At 44.1% G+C, this 20,176-nt stretch overlaps 1 protein-coding gene across 5 annotated transcripts in view; it reads right to left on the bottom strand.

Moving 5' to 3' along the window:
- Positions 1-20,176, bottom strand: part of ERG (ETS transcription factor ERG) — a 429,387-nt gene that overhangs the window by 88,324 nt on the left and 320,887 nt on the right. For all 5 annotated transcript variants that reach the window (XM_033949789.1, XM_033949786.1, XM_033949790.1 and 2 more), the window contains one exon: positions 10,168-10,385. In XM_033949789.1, coding sequence (XP_033805680.1) covers positions 10,168-10,385 — 218 coding nt within the window. The remainder of the gene's footprint in view (positions 1-10,167; positions 10,386-20,176) is intronic.

Genomic DNA, 20,176 nt, shown 5'->3' on the forward strand with positions numbered 1-20,176 from the left:
GGAAAAAGTGAAGTTTTCAGTAAAATGTGGGGGGTTACAACCACCCAAACCCCCCACAACGCCCCCACAACGCGGCGCGATCTGTATTAAGTAAAGTGGGGGGGTTCCCCCCACGCTCCCCCCCGTCGGAGCCCTAAAAACAGTAATTTTCTTCGGCGCGCACCTCCACACTGCGCTCAATTGTCTGCTCGCGCCTTTGTCCCGGCGCGCTTTTGACCTGACACCCATGTCCCATCTCAATCTCCTCTTTTCAAGGAAGAAGAGGCCCAGTTTCTCTAATCTCTCACTGTACGGCAAGGTAAATAAAAGCAATATCTTATCAAATATTAAAAATACTAGACGGGTTCACACTGACGTACATGGAACAAAAGGGAAGTTGGGGAGGGGAAGTTTTTAAATACATCGAAGTAAAATTAATAAAAAAGGGAGGTAAATGGGGAATGGTAATATATTAGGGTGGGGATCGCTTCAGAAGAAGCATTTTTGGTGTTTCAAGGCTTCACGAAAGTTGAGGGTTTGAGAAACGAAAGCTGGTACTAAAGAGTATAGGTGTCTTTAAAGAGCAAAGTTTTAAGTGTAGCTTTAAATTTTTCAAGAGTTCTCTAATCGAAGATCTAATGGAAGGGCGTTCCACAGAGAGGGGACGGTGACTGAAAAAATGGATTTACGAGTGGGATCATAAAACAGTTCGCGTATTGATGATATGGAGAGATTGTTAGACCGGAGGATCAATAGTTTGTCTATGAACGCCGGTTGGTCAGAATTTTTTGTTTTAAAGGTGAGGAGGAGTATTTTATAGGTGAGGCGATAAGTGATGGGTAGCCAATGTGCTTTACAGAGGAGAGGAGTACTGGAGTTGTTTGTGGAAGCGTTGTATGCAGGTAAATTAAGGAAATCCCTTTTCTTCAAATTCACTGAGCTTTGGAACAACCTCCCTGTCCCGCTGCGGAACCTAGGCTCATTCCAATTATTCCGAAAGCATCTGAAAACTTGGCTTTTCTCCAAAACGTAAAGCTATCTATTTAAAATGTAAAGCTAGCTATCCTCTTCATAACCTCTAATTTCTTATTATGTCTTTCCCTCATTTATTGAATTACCTGTAAACCGTGCCGAGCTCTATCTTTATGGAGATGATGCGGTATACAAACTTAGTTTAGTTTAGTTTCTCTTCCTCTCTCTTTTTTTCTCTCTCTTTTCCTTTTTTTTCTCTCTCTTTTTTCTCCCTCTCTCTCTCTTCCTCTCTCTCTCTTTTTTCTCTCTCTCTTTGTGTCTCTTTCTCTCTCTCTCTCTTCCTCTGTTTGTGAGTGACATTGCTGAAGGGTTAGAAGGAAAAGTGTGCCTTTTTGCAGATGATACCAAGATTTGTAACAGAGTAGACACCGAAGAGGGAGTGGAAAATATGAAAAAGGATCTGCAAAAGTTAGAGGAATGGTCTAATGCCTGGCAACTAAAATTCAATGCAAAGTAATGCAGAGTAATGCATTTGGGGATTAATAATAGGAAGGAACAGTATATGCTGGGAGGAGAGAAGCTGATATGCACGGACGGGGAGAGGGACCTTGGGGCTATAGTGTCCGAAGATCTAAAGGCGAAAAAACTGTGTGACAAGGCAGTGGCTGCTGCCAGAAGGATTCTGGACTGTATAAAGAGAGGCGTAGTCAGTAGAAGGAAGAAGGTGTTGATGCCCCTGTACAGGTCATTGGTGAGGCCTCACTTGGAGTATTGTGTTCAGTTTTGGAGACCGTATCTGGCGAAAGACGTAAGAAGACTTGAGGCGGTCCAGAGGAGGGCGACAAAAATGATAGGAGGCTTGCGCCAGAAGACGTATGAGGAGAGACTGGAAGCCCTGAATATGTATACCCTAGACTCTAGAGGAAAGGAGAGACAGGGGAGATTCAGACGTTCAAATACTTGAAGGATTAACGTAGAACAAAACGTTAACGTAGAACAAAATCTTTTCCAGAGAAAGGAAAATGGTAAAACCAGAGGACATAATTTGAGGTTGAGGGGTGGTAGATTCAGGGGCAATGTTAGGAAAGTCTACTTTACGGAGAAGGTAGTGGATGCCTGGAAAGCGCACCCGAGAGAGGTGGTGGAGAGTAAAACTGTGACTGAGTTCAAAGAAGCGTGGGATGAACACAGAAGATTTAGAATCAGAAAATAATATTAAATATTGAACTAAGGCCAGTACTGGGCAGACTTGCACGGTCTGTGTCTGTGTATTGCCGTTTGGTGGAGGATGGGCTGGGGAGGGCTTCAATGGCTGGGAGAGTGTAGATGGGCTGGAGTAAGTCTTAACAGAGATTTTGGTCATCTACAAAAATTTAAAACCAATCTTAAAACTTTCCTATTCCAAGATGCCTTTACCAAATCCTAATCTTTACTTCATCTATTAAATTTTCAACACTCTCACAATTCTCATCTTCTACATTAGGGCATCTCATAACATCACGCACAATTACCCTCCATGTTCTTTCCCTTCCCACTATATCATTTCTTCTAATATTATGTAACTTTTCCCCTCCTCCCCATTCATCCTCACGGTCGTGTTTGTCTGTATATGTTTAATATGTTTTCCCTATACTCTTTAATACACTATTAACTAGTTCTTATTCTTCTATTTTAAATTTTTATTGTTAATCGGTCAGATATTTGCTTTATGATCGGGATATGAAAAACTAATAAACTTGAAACTTGAAACTTGGAACCCAAGCACAGTACCGGGTAAAGCTTTGGATTCTTGCCCAGAAATAGCTAAGAAGAAAAAAAATTAAAAAAAAAAAAAAATTTAATTGAATCAGGTTGGGCAGACTGGATGGACCATTCGGGTCTTTATCTGCCGTTATCTACTATGTTACTATGTCTCTTTTTTCTCTCTCTCTTCTTCTCTTCCTTTCTTTTTTTTCTCTCTCTCTTCCTCTCTCTTTTTTCTCTTTCTGTTTCTCATTCTCATTAAAAGGCGTCATGTATGCAGGTAAATTAGGGAAATCTCTTTTCTTCAATTTAACTGAGCTTTGGAACAACATCCCTGCCCCGCTGCGGAACCTAGGCTCATTCCAATTATTCCGAAAGCATCTGAAAACCTGGCTTTTCTCCAAAACGTAAAGCTATCTATTGAAAATGTAAAGCTAGCTATCCTCTTCATAACCTCTAATTTCTTATTATGTCCTTCCCTCATATATTGAATTTACCTGTAAACCGTGCTGAGCTCTATCTTTATGGAGATGATGCGCTATACAAACTTAAGGTTTAGTTTAGTTTAGTTTAGTCTGGGTTTTTTAATGACAATTTAAGTGCGTTGATTAAAGGCAGTTAAACCAATTAACCTCCCCTTTTATAAAACCACACAAGAGGTTGTTTGCGCTGGCCGGCGTGCTGAATGCGCTGCGCTACTCCGACGGTCATAGAGTTCCTATGCGCATCGGAGCAACGCAGAGAATTCAGCGTGCCAGCTGGTGCAAAAAATCTCTTGTGCGGTTTTGTAAAAGGGGGGGGCTTATTAGGACTAATTTAAGACTAATATGTAAAAGGGGGGTAAATTAGGTGCCGTTAGGGTGCCTAACAGCGCCTAACTAGTGGCGCATTTATAGAATTTGAGTCATAGTCTTTTTGCATATTTCATTTATAGACCTCCTTTATGGACTGAAATGCATCAGGCTCAGCTGTGTACATAATATTTTAACAAAGCTTAAGCAAGGTCTAAACAAACTTGTCACCGCTAACCAACAGAGACTCACATATTTAAAAACAGGAAACCCTTTGTGTTTTTGCTTTGGCTCTCTTTTGAATTGGTGAACAATAAAAGAGGGTTACTCAAAAATATTTGTATAATCCTTTAGTGCAAATGTATTTTGGGTGAAAATGGTGTCAAATTAGTTCAAACCCCTCCAGTTGTTTCCCAGTTCTCCAACTCGAGCCAAGCTTCATCAGGGAGAATGTGAGCCAACTAGAATCCCTTGATTTTAACTCATGTGATACATAGAAACATGATGGCAGATAAAGGCCAAATGGCCCATCCGCAGCATCCACTATCTCCTCCCCTCCCTATAGGCTAAGGCTCTTTACACCTGCATTGTGATGTCATAGAGCATTATTGTTATAGGCTAAGACTCTTAACACTTGCAGTATGAGGTCACAGAGCTTTATAGTTATAGAAACATAGAAACATGATGGCAGATAAAGGCCAAATGGCCCATCCAGTCTGTCCGTCCGCATCATCCACTCTCTCCTCCTCTCCCTGTTGGCTAAGGCTCTTAACATTTGCATCTCCTCTTCCTATTGGCTAAGGCTTTTATCACCTGCACTGTGATGTCATAGAGCTTTATGGTTAAAGAAACATAGAAACATGACGGCAGATAAAGGCCAAATGGCCCATCCAGTCTGTCCGTCCACATCATCCACTCTCTCCTCCTCTCCCTGTTGGCTAAGGCTCTTAACATTTGCATCTCCTCTTCCTATTGGCTAAGGCTTTTATCACCTGCACTGTGATGTCATAGAGCTTTATGGTTAAAGAAACATAGAAACATGATGGCAGATAAAGGCCAAATGGACCATCCGCAGTAACCATTATCTCGACCTCTCTCTGAGAGATCCCTGGTGCCTATCCCAGGCCCTCTTGAATTCAGACACGGTCTCTGTCTCCACCACCTCTATCAGGAGACTGTTCCATGCATCTACCACCCTTTCTGTAAAAAGTATTTCCTTAGATTTCTCCTGACCTCTTAACGTCATCCTATACCCTCTCATTGCAGAGCTTCCTTTCAAATGAGAGACTCGCCTCATGCGCATTTATGCCATGTAGGTATTTAAACATCTCTATCATATCTCCCCTATGTGTGGGCGTAATCAGATGTGGCATGCCAAGTTTACACTTAAATTTCCGCCACACATTGATTTTATTTTCATTTAAGGTATTACAGTATTTCTTAGATTTCTTTTCTGGTTGCTTGAGATTTCTGGTTAATTGAGTTCCGGTTAACAGAGAGTGAACTGTATTACAATCTGGTCTATTGTTTTTCCATACATTACCCCAGCCACTTGTATTTCAGCCACATATTGAAATTGATGATCTATGTATTTTTGTTATTAAAAAAATAATACAAGACAGATAAAGTTTTCAGCCAACTGATAATCTAACAATTCTACCCTATGCTTTATTATGTATTGTATGTAAACTAGTAACCCATTCTGAGCTCTTTTGTGGGGACGGGATATAAATTTAAAATAAATAAATAAATAACTTCATCTGGGCACCCAGATTCCGTTATAGAATACTAGCAAAGATCAGTATCAATGTACATAGATTGGCAACCTTTCTTAAGCTATGTTGTCCCCCTGAAAACCTGGGGAACCTCTAAATCGCGTTGGGCAGGAAAAAATCCACGCATGCGCTGATTTCCTCCCGCCCAATGAGAGCAGGGACGGGGCTTGGAGCAGGGCTGGAACGTAATAGGGCAGGGATAGGTGGAATTTTGCAGGCCTGGGGGGCGGGTCTAGGGGGTCTGGATTTTACTATAGAAAAACCTGGCAACCTTGATCCATACCTGCTGCTTTATAAACAGTCATGAAATTCACAGTAATGATCCAGTTCAAGTTTCAAGTTTATTGTAGTTTTGATTTAAACGCAATATTCAATGCGTATAACAATAATAAAAATTGGGGGGAACAAATAAAATCATTTGAGACAATAAACATACAAACCTATCCATAGTTAATTAAAGATATTAAGAAATATCAGGAAAAACCACATCTGTTTTAAAAGAAAAAAAAAAAAACCGAAAATAAAAAAAACATTTAGGAAAGGAACAACATCAGGAAGGGTATTAAAATTTTTTTTAATGAAATTTGGTATGGAAAAAATGTTTTAAAAAAGGCTTAATCTAGAAGTAAATAGGAAAATCAAAAAAGATTATCTGATCTAAGATTCATATGCATCTTTATAAACATAGCTTTTTAGTTTGCTTTTAAATTTTTCTAAGGAGATTTCAGCGCGCAGAAAAATTGGAAGTTTATTCGAAAGCTGGGGTCCCAAGATAGAGAAAGTTGTAGTTCTTCTAGTGCCAATTATTTTCAATGATGGAATGGTCACATGAGGCCTAAGGGATCTAGCTGGGGAATATGGTATTAAATATCGATATAAGAATATTGGAGTATTAGTTTTCTGAATTTTAAATGTTAGTAATGCGATTTTATGTTATTCTGTGTGAGATCGGCAGCCAATGTACTTCTTTTAAAAAGTGGACTGACATGATCATATTTCTGCATTCATTTGAACCTAATAAACAATGGTGTAGTTTACTGGTGACCCGTCAAAAGCGTGCCGGACTTTGGCGCACTGACAATCATACGCCGACATTTGCGTGCAGTACATATGCACACCGCCGCTCCCGCTGCTTTAAAGCCTTACCGTTAGCCCTGTGAGGGTGTGTGGAGGGGGGAGGGAAACCCCCCACTGCATTTACAAGTCCTCGCGCTCCCGTTGGAGGGGGTTTTGGAGGGGAAACCTCCCCCCCCCACGACACTGAAAACTCCCAAACTGCGACAACGGAAAGGAGAATGGGAGTTTTCAATGTACTTGGGAAGGGTCCCCCAAACCCCTCCCCAAAGGCAGAGCGAGGACTTGTAAATGTAGTGGGGGGGTTGCCCCCCCACTCCCCCTCTCACAGCGCTAACAGTAAGGCTTTAAAGCGGTGGGAGCGGCGGTGCACAAATGTCACCGCGCCAAAGTCCGGTTCATTGCTTATTTGGGGTTTTTTTTTGGGGGGGGGGGATTGGCAAAGGGTAAAGAAGTCATATTGATAATGGGGGCAGGGAGAACAGTTCAGTATGAGCACCTGTAAGATTTTGGCGACACAGTCCCCCTCCCACCAAATGCCCACCCCAAACTACGCCGGTGCTAATAAAGGATCACATGAGAAGTCTGAATGATCTTTGTATATCACAATGTGCTTTCTGTTATTTTTCTTCAAGTGCAGTGACCAAAATAATTAATTTATCTGCTATTCATCAGGCCTGTGGCAGGCTCCAGCTCTTTGGCAATTATCCTGACATTTAGATTTGGCTCTGAAACAGTCAAGAACCAGTGAAAACAAAACCCTGTTTAATGTTCTGATTTTTCACTACAATGTGCATCTGGGCTGTGTCCCCAGCGTTCGCCTCATGTGCACCGGGCAATGCATAAGGACGGCATGTGTTGCTCTGAACGCCGTTTTCTGAAGCCAGAGCCGCATAGCAGCTGAACTTTTAATGGGTTTCTTTTTCAGCAGCTTGGCATCAACAGTTTTGCATGAGCCCATATTTTAACAGACAATATATATATATATATTTTTTCAGCACATGAACGGAATGTAAAAAAGTCACTGCCTTTGCCACGTAGTGTTTCAAAATGAATTTACCATTCACTGGAACGGTATCAAATTGATAAATTTTAAGCTGTTCCAGTTTATTTTCTAGCTTACAGATCAGCTCCATTTTGTACCAATTTGGGGTACAGCAGTTAGGTGAAAGGAAAGGTTCTGTGAAAAAAAAAAAATTTCTGAGATTTTTAGGAATCAGACGAGAGCCTTGTTATGGTGAATGGGGAAAGAGTGGCTTACCGTAGGGGGGAGGGGCAGTCCGCTCCAGGTGCATGCACTAAGGGGGTGCAGCCGGCACACCGGCACCTCCTGCCTTTCTCTGCTGCTGCTTTCCTAGTAAACGTAAATGCAGCCATTGTGGGACCCTTCGAGCACCACCCCCTTACGACGTCACTTCTTCCGGAGTGCCAGCAGCCGTGAGAGGGTGCATGAAGGCCCCTCGATGGCTGCATTTACGTTTACTACCACTGTTGCTGGTGGTTCGGGAAAGCAGCAGCAGCGGTGGGTAGGTGAGGGGGCAGGATACTGGGAGGATTTAGGGTGGAGGGAGAGTGAGAAAGAGGAAGGGGGCAGGATACTGGACGGAACTGGGGTGGTGTGAGAGAGAGGGAGCAGATGCTGATGGAAGTTGGATGGGTGGAAGAGAAGGGGAAGACATTGGATGTTAGTGGGGAGGGACGAGAGAGAGGGGAGCAGATGCTGAATGGAAGTGGAGGGAGAGAGAGGTGGACGGAAGCATGAAGGAAGTGGAGAGCAGAGTGAGAGGGGAAGATGCTGGATGGAAGGGGGTAGAGAAAGAGGGCTGTAGAGGGGGAAGAGGATAGAGTTAGTGAGATACTGGAGGGGTGAAGGAAAGAGTTGGCAAGCTGTAGATGGATACAGTGATAAAAGGGAAATTGAGGACTAGATACTCGTAGTAAGAATTTAATCTAGACAGAGGCAGAAAACAAATTGAGAATGAAGACTAGGGAAGACAAGAAAAGGAAAGGGAGAGAGAGAGAGAGATGCAAGACTACAGGAAGAGGGAGGCAAGGAAGGAGGGGAAGGAGAGGAAAGAGATGCTAGATCCTTGGGGGAGGGGGAAAGAGAGCGATGCTATATATAGTGCCATAAAATTGGCGACAACTACAGCAACACTTAGCCGATTCTATCAAAGGTACACACACCTTCAGAGTCACACTTAGTGCCAATGCATGACATAACTTTTAGGGTGACCCATTTAGGCCAAGGAAAACCAGACCTAAATACCTGTATCTATGTTGCGCACAGCATATTCTATATTAGTGTGCAAAACTTTTAGAAATGCCCGCAATCTGCCCATGCTCCTCCCCTGGCCATGCCACCTTTTCAGATTCGCGCACTAGAAGTGGCACGCAGCACTTTAAAGAATGCGCCAACCAAGTTGTGCACGTAACTTTTAATTAGTGCTAATTAACATCAGTTATGAAGTGTTAATGGCGAATTAAGTTGTGCTTGCAAATTGGCTGTATGAAATGATTTGCGAGCACAATGTAAGCCACCATATACAAAACTGGGGAGTCAGTGTTCACAGGGGAGAAGCATGAGCGGGACATGGGCGGGGCCAGTGCTTACACATGTACATCTATAATAATAAAAACCTAGAGCGCGCATGCGCTGTTGAAAGATAGTGAGTCCTGGTTGCGTGCGGTGTGCTTCTGTGCCAGTCCTCATGGCGCCTGCGCTAGCTGGAGGCGCGTGTGCCAGTAACTCCTCCCTCTCGCTGCCGCTTCTCTTCAAAGCGGCCTGCTGAGGTTTGCCAGCCGCTGCAGTGAACCTTGCAGGCCGCTCTCCACCTTCCCGACAGCGAGCAGTACCGGGGCAGGACGCCGGGCCTGCTGCACGACGATCTGCGACGAGAGGACCAGCTCCAGTTGGAGGCATGGAGGGAGGGTAAGAATGGGAGGGGGGGTGGAAACGGAAGGGGGCCATGGAGTAGGCAGGCATTGCACAACAGGGGACCAGGGGGAGAGGGAAAGTGGGCTGCTTTGGTGGGAAGGGGGCCATGGAACACGCAGACATGGTAGAACAGGGGACCAGGGGAGAGGAAAAGGGGGCTGCTTTGGGGGAGGGGTGTGCTGGGGGCAGACAGCAATCATCGGGGGGGAACAGAAGGGGCCACGGAGCACGCAGGCATGGCACAACAAGGGGAGAGGGAAAGGGGGCTGCTGGGGGGGGAGGGGTGTGCTGGGGGGGCACAAAACAATCATGCTTTGCTTTGGGAAAGGGGGGGACACAGAAGGGGGCCACGGAGATACAGGCAGGCATGGCGCATCAGAGAAATACAGATAGGCAAGGGGTCAGGGAGAGACAAAGACAGAACGAATGACAGACAGACAGAATCCAAGGAGAGAGAGAGAGACAAAGAAAAAACCCCAGAGAGACAGACATCTCTAGCACCCGTTAATGTAACGGGCTTAAAGACTAGTTATACAATAAAGTACCACATCTAGGCACACCCACTTACACCTGAAATTGACATGCAGAAGCGGGCACTCCCAAATGTGGGCACGCTGATGCCAATTTACTTTAGTATTCTAGAATAGAATCTTAGCATCCAGCATGCTTTTATAGAATTAAAACTCAGCGAGCGACATCTAGGTATCTAAATTGTGGTGCCTAGTAAAAGAATTGCCTTCATAGTGAACGTCTAACGAATGAAATCTTTCATGCTATCATCCACAGGAAACCATCAAACTCATAAACCAGCGTCAGGTATTCATATCTCTTTTTTGGGTCATCATTGTGACATCACTACATCATTAAAACAATAGACAAAAGCTCCGTTTCTTACCTTGACCCATTCACCTGGCTTGGGTTGCATTCCATTTTGATGGTAACTCTGGTTGAAGGTTGGGAGAGCCAGTCTTGCTGGGGGACACGCGGACTCATCTTCGAGGTTTGCCCATATTCACTAGAGGAGGACGCAGTCATCTCCGTCTTAGCAAGATGTGGAGTTCCGTAGGCGCACTCAAATAATGACTGGTCTTCACTAACTACTGATAATGCTTCCTGTAAACAAACAGGGGAAATTGAAAAAGATCATGCTTACTAAATCAAGAGTAACTGAAAATTTGCGAAGAAATATACAATATCTTAAAACGGTAGGATTGCTTCATGTGTTTTACAAATATATCCTTGCAGTGCAGCTTTTGCTACTAACAGTCTAAAGCCTTTACTTATTTATTCTTAGGGCTTCTTTTACAAAGGTGCATTAGGGCCTTAAAGCGTGGAATAGCCCTGCGCGCTAGCCGCTATCGCCTCCTCTTGAGCAGGCGGTAGTTTTTCGGCTAGAGCACGCTATAGCGCATGCTCATCCGGTGCGTGCACTAAAAACGCTAGTGCACCTTCGTAAAAGGAGCCCTTAGTCCTTGAGGGCTGCCAATGGGTCAAGTTTTCAGGATATCCCTAATGAATATACATTAATTAAATCAGCTATTCTTTATTGAATCAATTTTTCTTTTAATTATTCCAATTATATAAGTGCCATAAACCATCCTATACTCATAAAAATTATAAATAGTACATACAATTTCATAAATATTGCACATTTGGTGAACCTTCCTCCATTAACTAACATATGCAGTTTGAATCTCCCGGTGAACGGTGTGCTTCCTGTTGATCAGCTGATACCGGACTTGTGTCGAACCCTGGGTTCCTGCTTGAGATCGTTAGTTTTGCCGAAGAGCCTTGTGGATGGTGGACCTTGTAAGCACAGTTCCTGAAGATGCCAATCGGTGAAACACATTCTTGTGTTGGGCTGGATGCTTTGCTCTCTGAAAGTTTGGTCTCTTGCAGTGAAGAACAGTTGGGCTGTACGGTTTATTTTTTGAAGAAATGGACAATCGAGATGGAAGAACTGAGCCCTGTGTGCTAACATGAAGGATAATTAAGAAGAAAGAGGGGTAACAGGTGTTGGAGATCGGTGATACCTGGTTGTGTGTAGAGTCCCCCTTTCTGATTCATTTCGATTGATGTAGATGAATTTTGAACTGGAAGTTATTATTAATACAACTGTGATTATAGCGTGTACAGCCCTACTTTTCAAGAATACTAAACCCTGTTATTAATGGATGAGTGAATGCATGTGTGGATGGTGGTGAATGGTGTATATGTTAGTTAATGGAGGAAGGTTCACCAAATGTGCAATATTTATGAAATTGTATGTACTATTTATAATTTTTATGAGTATAGGATGGTTTATGGCACTTATATAATTGGAATAATTAAAAGAAAAATTGATTCAATAAAGAATAGCTAATTTAATTACTGCAATACTCAACTGGCAGCTATTGAATTTAGTAGACTATCCCTAGGATATATATTTTTAGATTAATGCGTGCCACAGGGATCACCATTATCCCCACTGCTCTTCAATGTTTACATGGCCTCATTGGGTGTGCAATTGTCCCAGCTGGGGATAGAACTATTTAGCTACACTGATGACTTCATGATAATTATCCCATTTACTACCTCTGTCTCAGAAGTCACCCCCAAAGCAACAGAAGTACTAAATTGGACGGAGCAATGGATGACTGAATTCAGACTAAAGCTAAATTCAGAGAAAACAAAATTTTTTATAGCATCGCCACGACCACTTGACACTAAAGCATCTTGTGCGCTCAACTTCAAGAAAGGGAACTATGTTGCTATGAGGAAAATGGTGGGGAAGAAGCTCAGAAATATCTTTAAGATGGAGACTGTGGAAAGCGCCTGGACCCTATTCAGGGACACCCTGCAAGAAGCACAAAAAATGTACGTCCCCAATTTCAGGAAAGGCTGCAAGAACAAGCGGTCAAAGGACCCGATTTGGATCTCAGCAGAAGTAAAGAGGGCAATAAATGACAAAAAAGTATCCTTCCGGAGATGGAAAAAGGACCCAACGGAGGAAAACCACCAGGCGCACAGGAAATGCCAAAAAGAATGCCACCGAGAGGTTAGAAAAGCAAAAGGGAAATACGAAGAGGGGCTGGCCAGGGAGGCAAAAAACTTCAAGGCATTCTTCAGTTACATAAAGGGGAAACGACCAGCGAGAGAGGAGGTGGGGCCGTTGGACGATGGGGATAGGAAGGGAGTGATTAAGGAGGATAAAGAGGTAGCTGAGAGGTTGAACACGTTCTTCTCGTCGGTTTTCACGAGAGAGGACACATCTAATATACCGGACTCAGAGGAGCTCATGAGTGGGGAACAGGCTGAAAAATTGGAACACATAGAGGTAAGTAAGGAGGATGTCCTCAAACAGATAGACAGGTTAAAATGCGGCAAATCACCGGGTCCGGACGGGATCCACCCAAGGGTTCTGAAGGAACTAAGACAGGAAATAGCGGGCACAATCCAGCATGTTTGTAACCTATCCTTGAAAACTGGAGAGGTACCAAAGGACTGGAAATTGGCAAATGTCACACCTATCTTCAAGAAGGGATCGAGGGGTGACCCTGGGAACTACAGGCCGGTGAGCCTGACTTCAATTGTAGGGAAGATGGTGGAAGCTATGATCAAGGACGGCATTTGCGAGCACATTGAAAGAAATGGTCTACTGAGAACAAGCCAGCACGGATTCTGTAAGGGAAGGTCGTGCTTAACGAACCTTCTGTACTTCTTTGAGGGAATAAGCAGTCGGGTGGACAATGGGGAACCCATCGACATCATTTACCTCGATTTTCAAAAGGCTTTCGACAAGGTGCCACATGAAAGACTGCTTAGGAAGCTGTGGAACCACGGGGTGGGAGGAGATGTGCACAGATGGATCGAGCACTGGTTGTCGGGTAGACTGCAGAGGGTTGGAGTAAAGGGCCAATATTCTGACTGGCGGGGAGTCACAAGCGGTGTGCCACAGGGATCGGTGCTGGGGCCGTTACTCTTCAACATATTTATCAATGACCTGGAAAAAGAGGCAAAGTGCGAGGTCATAAAATTTGCAGATGATACCAAACTGTGCGGCAGAGTTAGGTCCAGGGAGGAGTGTGAGGACCTGCAAAGGGACCTGGAGAAGCTGGAGGACTGGGCAGACAAATGGCAAATGCGCTTCAATGTGGAAAAATGCAAGGTCATGCATATAGGGAAAAAGAACCCGTTGTTCAACTACAAAATGGGGGGGGGCATTGTTGGGAGACAGCAGACTTGAGAGAGACTTGGGTGTGCTGGTGGATGCATCACTGAAGCCATCTGCACAGTGCGCAGCAGCCTCGAAAAAAGCCAACAGGATGCTGGGCATCATAAAGAGGTGCATCACAACCAGGACGCGGGAAGTCATCATGCCATTGTATCGAGCGATGGTGCGTCCGCATCTGGAATACTGCGTGCAGTATTGGTCGCCATACCTCAAGAAGGACATGGCGGTGCTTGAGAGAGTCCAAAGGAGAGCGACGAAACTGGTAAGAGGGCTGGAACACTGCCCATACGCCGAGAGGTTGGATAAGCTGGGGCTCTTCTCCCTGGAAAAAAGGAGGCTCAGGGGAGATATGATAGAGACCTTCAAGATCATGAGGGGCATAGAGAGGGTGGATAGGGACAGATTCTTCAGACTGAAGGGGACAACAGGTACGAGGGGGCACTCGGAGAAACTGAAGGGAGATAGGTTCAAAACAAATGCAAGGAAGTTTTTTTTCACCCAGAGGGTCGTGGACACTTGGAATGCGCTGCCGGAGGAGGTGGTCGGGCAGAGTACGGTACAGGGATTCAAACAGGGATTGGACGGATTCCTGAGGGATAAAGGGATCGTGGGATACTGAGAGAAGTATCCAGGAAATAAGTATAGAAACCCGACCAGGTCGTGCATGTGCAAAACCGGAGGGTTAGGACTTCGATGGGAAGTTAGGACTTCAATGGGAAACCAGGGTGGCAAGGGGGCCCCTTCTGATGATTCAGACAGGTGACCTGTTTGGGCCGCCGCGGGAGCGGACTGCTGGGCATGATGGACCTATGGTCTGACCCGGCGGAGGCACTGCTTATGTTCTTATGTTCTAATAACCTTAGTTATCCCATTCAACCCACTATGAAGATATTGGGAGTAACACTGGACCAGAGCCTGACCATGAAAGACCAGGTAGATTAAAAAGATCTTTCTCACCCTCTGGAAGCTTCGGTCCATCAGAGCTTACTTTGATGTCTCATCATTTAGAATTCTGGTACAATCCCTGATACTGAGTCAACTCGATTATTGTAACATCGCCTACTTGGCACTCTCCCAGAAGAACATGCGGCCATTGCAACTGGTACAAAATGCAGCGGTTAGGTTACTTTGTGGACTGAAGAAGTTTGATCATGTGACACCTTCCTATCGACTTCTGCACTGGCTGCTGATGGAGGCACGTGTGAAATTCAAGTTGGGTTGTGTTTGCTTCAAGGTACTTTACGGCTTAGCCCCTAAATATATAACAGACTTTTTCTCCTTCACAACCAACAGATTCAGGAGAACCTCACATCCAAACTTTGTTTCTCTACCGGTTAGAGGTTGTAAATTTAAAAGTCATCACCAAGCAGCATTATGGGGTAAAGACCTGGAGCAACTGCTCGTGCCTACTACTTATAGGGAATTCAGGAAACGCCTAAAAACACATCTGTCCCTGAAATACTTAGGTACCTGACCTACACAATCTTAGTCCTCAACAAATGATCTTTAGAACTGTTATTCACTAACTCTGAACTTTGGTTATTCCACTCGATCTGTAATTCCTTTTAATCATTGTAAACCGCATAGAACTTCACGGTCCTGCGGTATATAAACTGTTATTATTATTATTATTTGCATGCTTCCTTTATCGAATGCATCATCATTAGGCCATGTCCTATAAACCTGACCCATTGGCGACCCTTAAGGACTGGAATATGCATGAATTAAGATTTTGGAGGGCATTGGCCCAGCTGATCCAACATTTACTATACAATTCTTAGGAACTCATGAGCATGTTTGCAACTATTCAACTTTGCAATATCCTGTTCTTAAGGAGGTAAAGAAGTTGCCGCTATATGAAGAGTTTTTAAAATATCAGCTAGTCAAAAGTTGGGCTACATTACCGCAAATATTCGGATAGGTTCAAATTATTTTCAATTTCACAAGACACTGAAACGTTGCTTATTTTCTAAGGGCCTCTTTTACATAGGCGCGCTAAGGGGCTCATAATCGAAAGAGAAAAACGTCCAAAAACCGGCCTAAGTCGGCACTTGGACGAACATTTCTCAAAAACGTCCAAGCGCCAATAATAAAACCGGGTTTTGGATATATTTAAAAGCGACCTAGGCCTTCATATTGCTGCTCAACGTTCAAAGATAAACGGGGCGTTTCAGGAGGCGTGTCGAAGGCGGGGATTGGGCGGGACGTGAGCCGGCTTAGATTTAGTCATACAGCATATAAAACTGAAAGTTTTACAACAGAGCTTAGACGGAACTTGGACATTGTGACTTAGACCATGTAAAAAATGGTCTAAGTCACAAAAAACCACCTAAACTCACCAGATAAGCACTGAAAACACATTACACAAACCCCACACACACTACCCCAGTGATCACCAACCCCCCCCATAAAAATTTTATTCACAGCTTTAAATTTCAGCCTCCAGACCATCATCACCTGGCCGCCTGGCATAGGAAAGCCTAGTTGTCCAGCCCAGAGGCAGCTTAAGTCGTCTTGGGGGTGGGTTAGGGACCCACAGAGAGGAGGACCCATGCCCATATGCCCCTGTAATCACTGCATTGATACTTAAACATGTGCACTGTCCTATACACCCCCAAAACCCTTTTTTACTGGCATATAAATGGCTCCTGCAGCCATAAGGGCTATTGGGGTGGTAGATAAGTGGATCTAGAGGATTCTGGAGGTGGTTTGCGGGGCTCACCGTCACCTATAAGGAAGCTGTGGTGAGGAGAAGCCATGGCACCCTTTTTGTGAAGTTCACAGCAGTGCCCTGTAAGGTACCCCACTATTTAGGTGGCATGTCTGGGTGTTCAGTCCATCACTTGCAGACCCCTCCCACGTCCAACAGGGCTTGCTCTAGGTGTTTTGGACTTGGACGGAAAGTTGGACGGAAATGTGGTATAAAGATGGACGATTTAGCGGCTTGGACGATCAGATCGGCAGGACGTATAGTTAGACGATTTTCGAAAGCCAAAAAAAGTTGGACGTCCCTTTCGAAAATGTGTCTTAGGCTCTTTTTAACTTTGGACGACTTGCGAGATGGACATAAACGGACTTAGACGTCCCTTTCGATGATGCCCCTCCACGCATTTTAGCGTGGATTTAGCGCATGCTGAATCAACCTGTGCGCTAACCGCTAACACATCCATAGCCTAACATGCACTCGTTAGCGTTTCGCGCATGTTTAGCGTGTGATAATATACGCCCACTTTTGTAAAAGAGGGGGTAAATGTTTATTATGATGTTTATATGAGATTTTTGGGATTTTATGATCTTTTGGTATATGGCTGTTTAATTTTTTTTTTTTTAATTTCCCAATTAATGAATCGGTTTCTTGATAGGTAAACCCATCTCAAACCTTGTTTGAGGATTTGGCAGGCTATAAATACCCATCGTTATTATCATCATCATCAAATAGATTTGTATACTTACTACCTCCGTTGTATGTAAATCTGTCTCATGCATATTTATTACTAGGACCCTGTAAATCTGACCTGTTGGGAGTGAAAAGAAAGGGTCTAAGGTCTGCCGTGTAATTAAAAATAAAAGTACCCAAAGTATTATGAGGAATGAGAACTTTTGCAGACAAAGAAATGCACTTGCTTTGCCTTGACTCAAGATGGAGTATTATAACCATTCTCTAATTCAAAGACCTTCAAGGCCCAGTGGTGGATAGAAACTGAACAGGCTCGTCATTCTGAAAATTAATAATAATAATTTTATTCTTTTATACCGCCATAACCAAAAGTTCTAGGCGGTTTACACTAATCTAGGCTGAGTCGGCAGCTGAGCCTTAAGGTTGGCAATGCTCAAAGCTCTTTATTCAAATCTGCAGAAATATAAACATGAAGGAAACCCTAAGCAGTGGCGTAGTAAGGAGGGGGCAGAGGTGGAGGCGCCAACACCTGTCCTCCGCTCCGCCCACCCGCTCCTTCCCCCGCCATGCGCCTGCCTTCACTTCCCCCACACCGTAGCTCTAGCTCTTTGCCGGTGCGAACAGCAACTTCAACCTATTGTACGTGCCAGCATCAGCTCTCTGACGTCACTTCCGGGTCGTGCGCCTAGGAAGTGACATCAGAGGGAGAGCTGACGCTGACACGGGCAGCACGTTGGTGATGCTGCTTGTGCCGGGAAAGTTAGAGGTATGGAGGGGGAAGAGGCATGCACAGCGGGGGGGAGTAGAGAAAGAACCAGGGGGGGGAAGAAGAGGGCAGGGAAGGAGCATCACTGCATACATGACACCTTTTGATGAGAATGAGAAAGAGAAAGAGAGAAAAAAGAAGAGAGGAAGAGAGAGAAAAAAGAGGAGAGAGAGAGAAAAAAAAAGAGAGGAAGAGAAACTAACTAAACCTTAAGTTTGTATACCGCATCATCTCCATAAAGATAGAGCTCGGCACGGTTTACAGGTAATTCAATAAATGAGGGAAGGACATAATAAGAAATTAGAGGTTATGAAGAGGATAGCTAGCTTTACATTTTAAATAGATAGCTTTACGTTTTGGAGAAAAGCCAGGTTTTCAGATGCTTTCGGAATAATTGGAATGAGCCTAGGTTCCGCAGCGAGGCAGGGAGGTTATTCCAAAGCTCAGTGAATTTCAAGAAAAGGGATTTTCCTAATTTACCTGCATACATGACGCCTTTTAACGAGGGTAAAGACAGTTTGAGTTTTTGGGCGGATCTGGTAGTGTCAGGTCTCGAAGAATTCCAGGATAGTGGGATTAGGGGAGGAAGAATGCCATGTAGGATCTTGAATGTTGGCAGGTACATTTAAAGTGAATTCCTAGAAATCACCGGAAGCCAGTGAAGTTTTGACAGAAGCAGGGAAACATGGTCAAATTTGCTTTTTGCGAAGATCAACCTAGTAAAGGAGAGGGTCAGTAAACATCCCCCATAATCATCCTCTTGCCTGGTGCTAGTCTCATTGTTTTTGCAAACCTAGGCATAAATTCAACTTCTGGTCATTTACAGCCATATTTTCCCTGGCCTGAACACCAAATTCTTTTGTCATTGTAGACCTGAAAGAGTCTTCCTTTTGTATTTTATTTTGGATTCAATTACTTATTTCCCCCAAACCGTAGATCATTGGTTCCCAAACCTGTCCTGGGGGACCCCAGCCAGTCAGGTTTTCAAGATATCCCTAATGAATATGCATGAGATAGATTTGCATACCTGTCACTTCCATTATATGCAAATCTCTCTCATGCATATTCATTAGGGATATCTTGAAAATCTGACTGGCTGGGGGTCCCCCAGGACAGGTTTGGGTAACCACTGCTCTAGAATTTTCTGTGCTATATGGTTCAAGATCAGGCAAGTTCAGTCCTTGAGAGCTGCAAACAGGCCAGATTTTCAGGGAATCCCTAATGAATATGCATGAGAGAGATTTGCATACCTGTCACTTCCATTATATGCAAATCTCTCTCATGCATATTCATTAGGGATATCTTGAAAACCTGACTGGCTGGGGGGTCCCCCAGGACAGGTTTGGGTAACCACTGCTCTAGAATTTTCTGTGCTATATGGTTCAAGATCAGGCAAGTTCAGTCCTTGAGAGCTGCAAACAGGCCAGATTTTCAGGGAATCCCTAATGAATATGCATGAGAGAGATTTGCATACCTGTCACTTCCATTATATGCAAATCTCTCTCATGCATATTCATTAGGGATATCTTGAAAACCTGACTGGCTGGGGGGTCCCCCAGGACAGGTTTGGGTAACCACTGCTCTAGAAAAATTGTGGATGTACTCACTTGAGGAAAGAAGGGAACGGGGAGATATGATTGAAACGTATAAGTATATCACGGGGCACATCGAGTCAGAAGATGATATCTTCCGGCTCATGGGACCCTCGACCACCAGAGGGCATCCGCTAAAAATCAGGGGAGGGAAGTTTCATGGCGACTTCAGGAAGTATTTCTTCACCGAGAGAGTTGTGGATCATTGGAACAGACTCCCACTCCAGGTGATAAAGGCCAGCAGCGTGACGGATTTTAAGAGAAAATGGGATACTCACGTGGGATCTTTAAGGGAGTAAACTCAGGGGGGGAGGATACTTGGAATGGGCAGACTTGGTGGGCTATAGCCCTTTTCTGCCGCTTTTTTCTATGTTTCTATGTTTCTAGAATTTTCTGTGCTATATGGTTCAAGATCAGGCAAGTTCAGTCCTTGAGAGCTGCAAACAGGCCAGATTTTCAGGGAATCCCTAATGAATATGCATGAGAGAGATTTGCATACCTGTCACTTCCATTATATGCAAATCTCTTTCATGCATATTCATTAGGGATATCTTGAAAACCTGACTGGCTGGGGATCCCCCAGGACAGGTTTGGGTAACCACTGCTCTAGAATTTTCTGTGCTATATGGTTCAAGATCAGGCAAGTTCAGTCCTTGAGAGCTGCAAACAGGCCAGATTTTCGGGGAATCCCTAATGAATATGCATGAGAAAGATTTGCATACCTGTCACTTCCATTATATGCAAATCTCTCTCATGCATATTCATTAGGGATATCTTGAAAACCTGACTGGCTAGGGGGTCCCCCAGGACAGGTTTGGGAACCACTGCCCTAGATAAATGTACTTCTCAGTCTCAGAGAGCGTACTGCAGTGGTTTCCAACCCTCAGGCCAGTCAGGCTTTCAGGATAGCTCTAATGAATATGCATGAGAGAGATC

The sequence above is a fragment of the Geotrypetes seraphini genome, chromosome 6 (assembly GCF_902459505.1).
Source record: "Geotrypetes seraphini chromosome 6, aGeoSer1.1, whole genome shotgun sequence".
Lineage (NCBI taxonomy): Eukaryota > Metazoa > Chordata > Amphibia > Gymnophiona > Dermophiidae > Geotrypetes > Geotrypetes seraphini.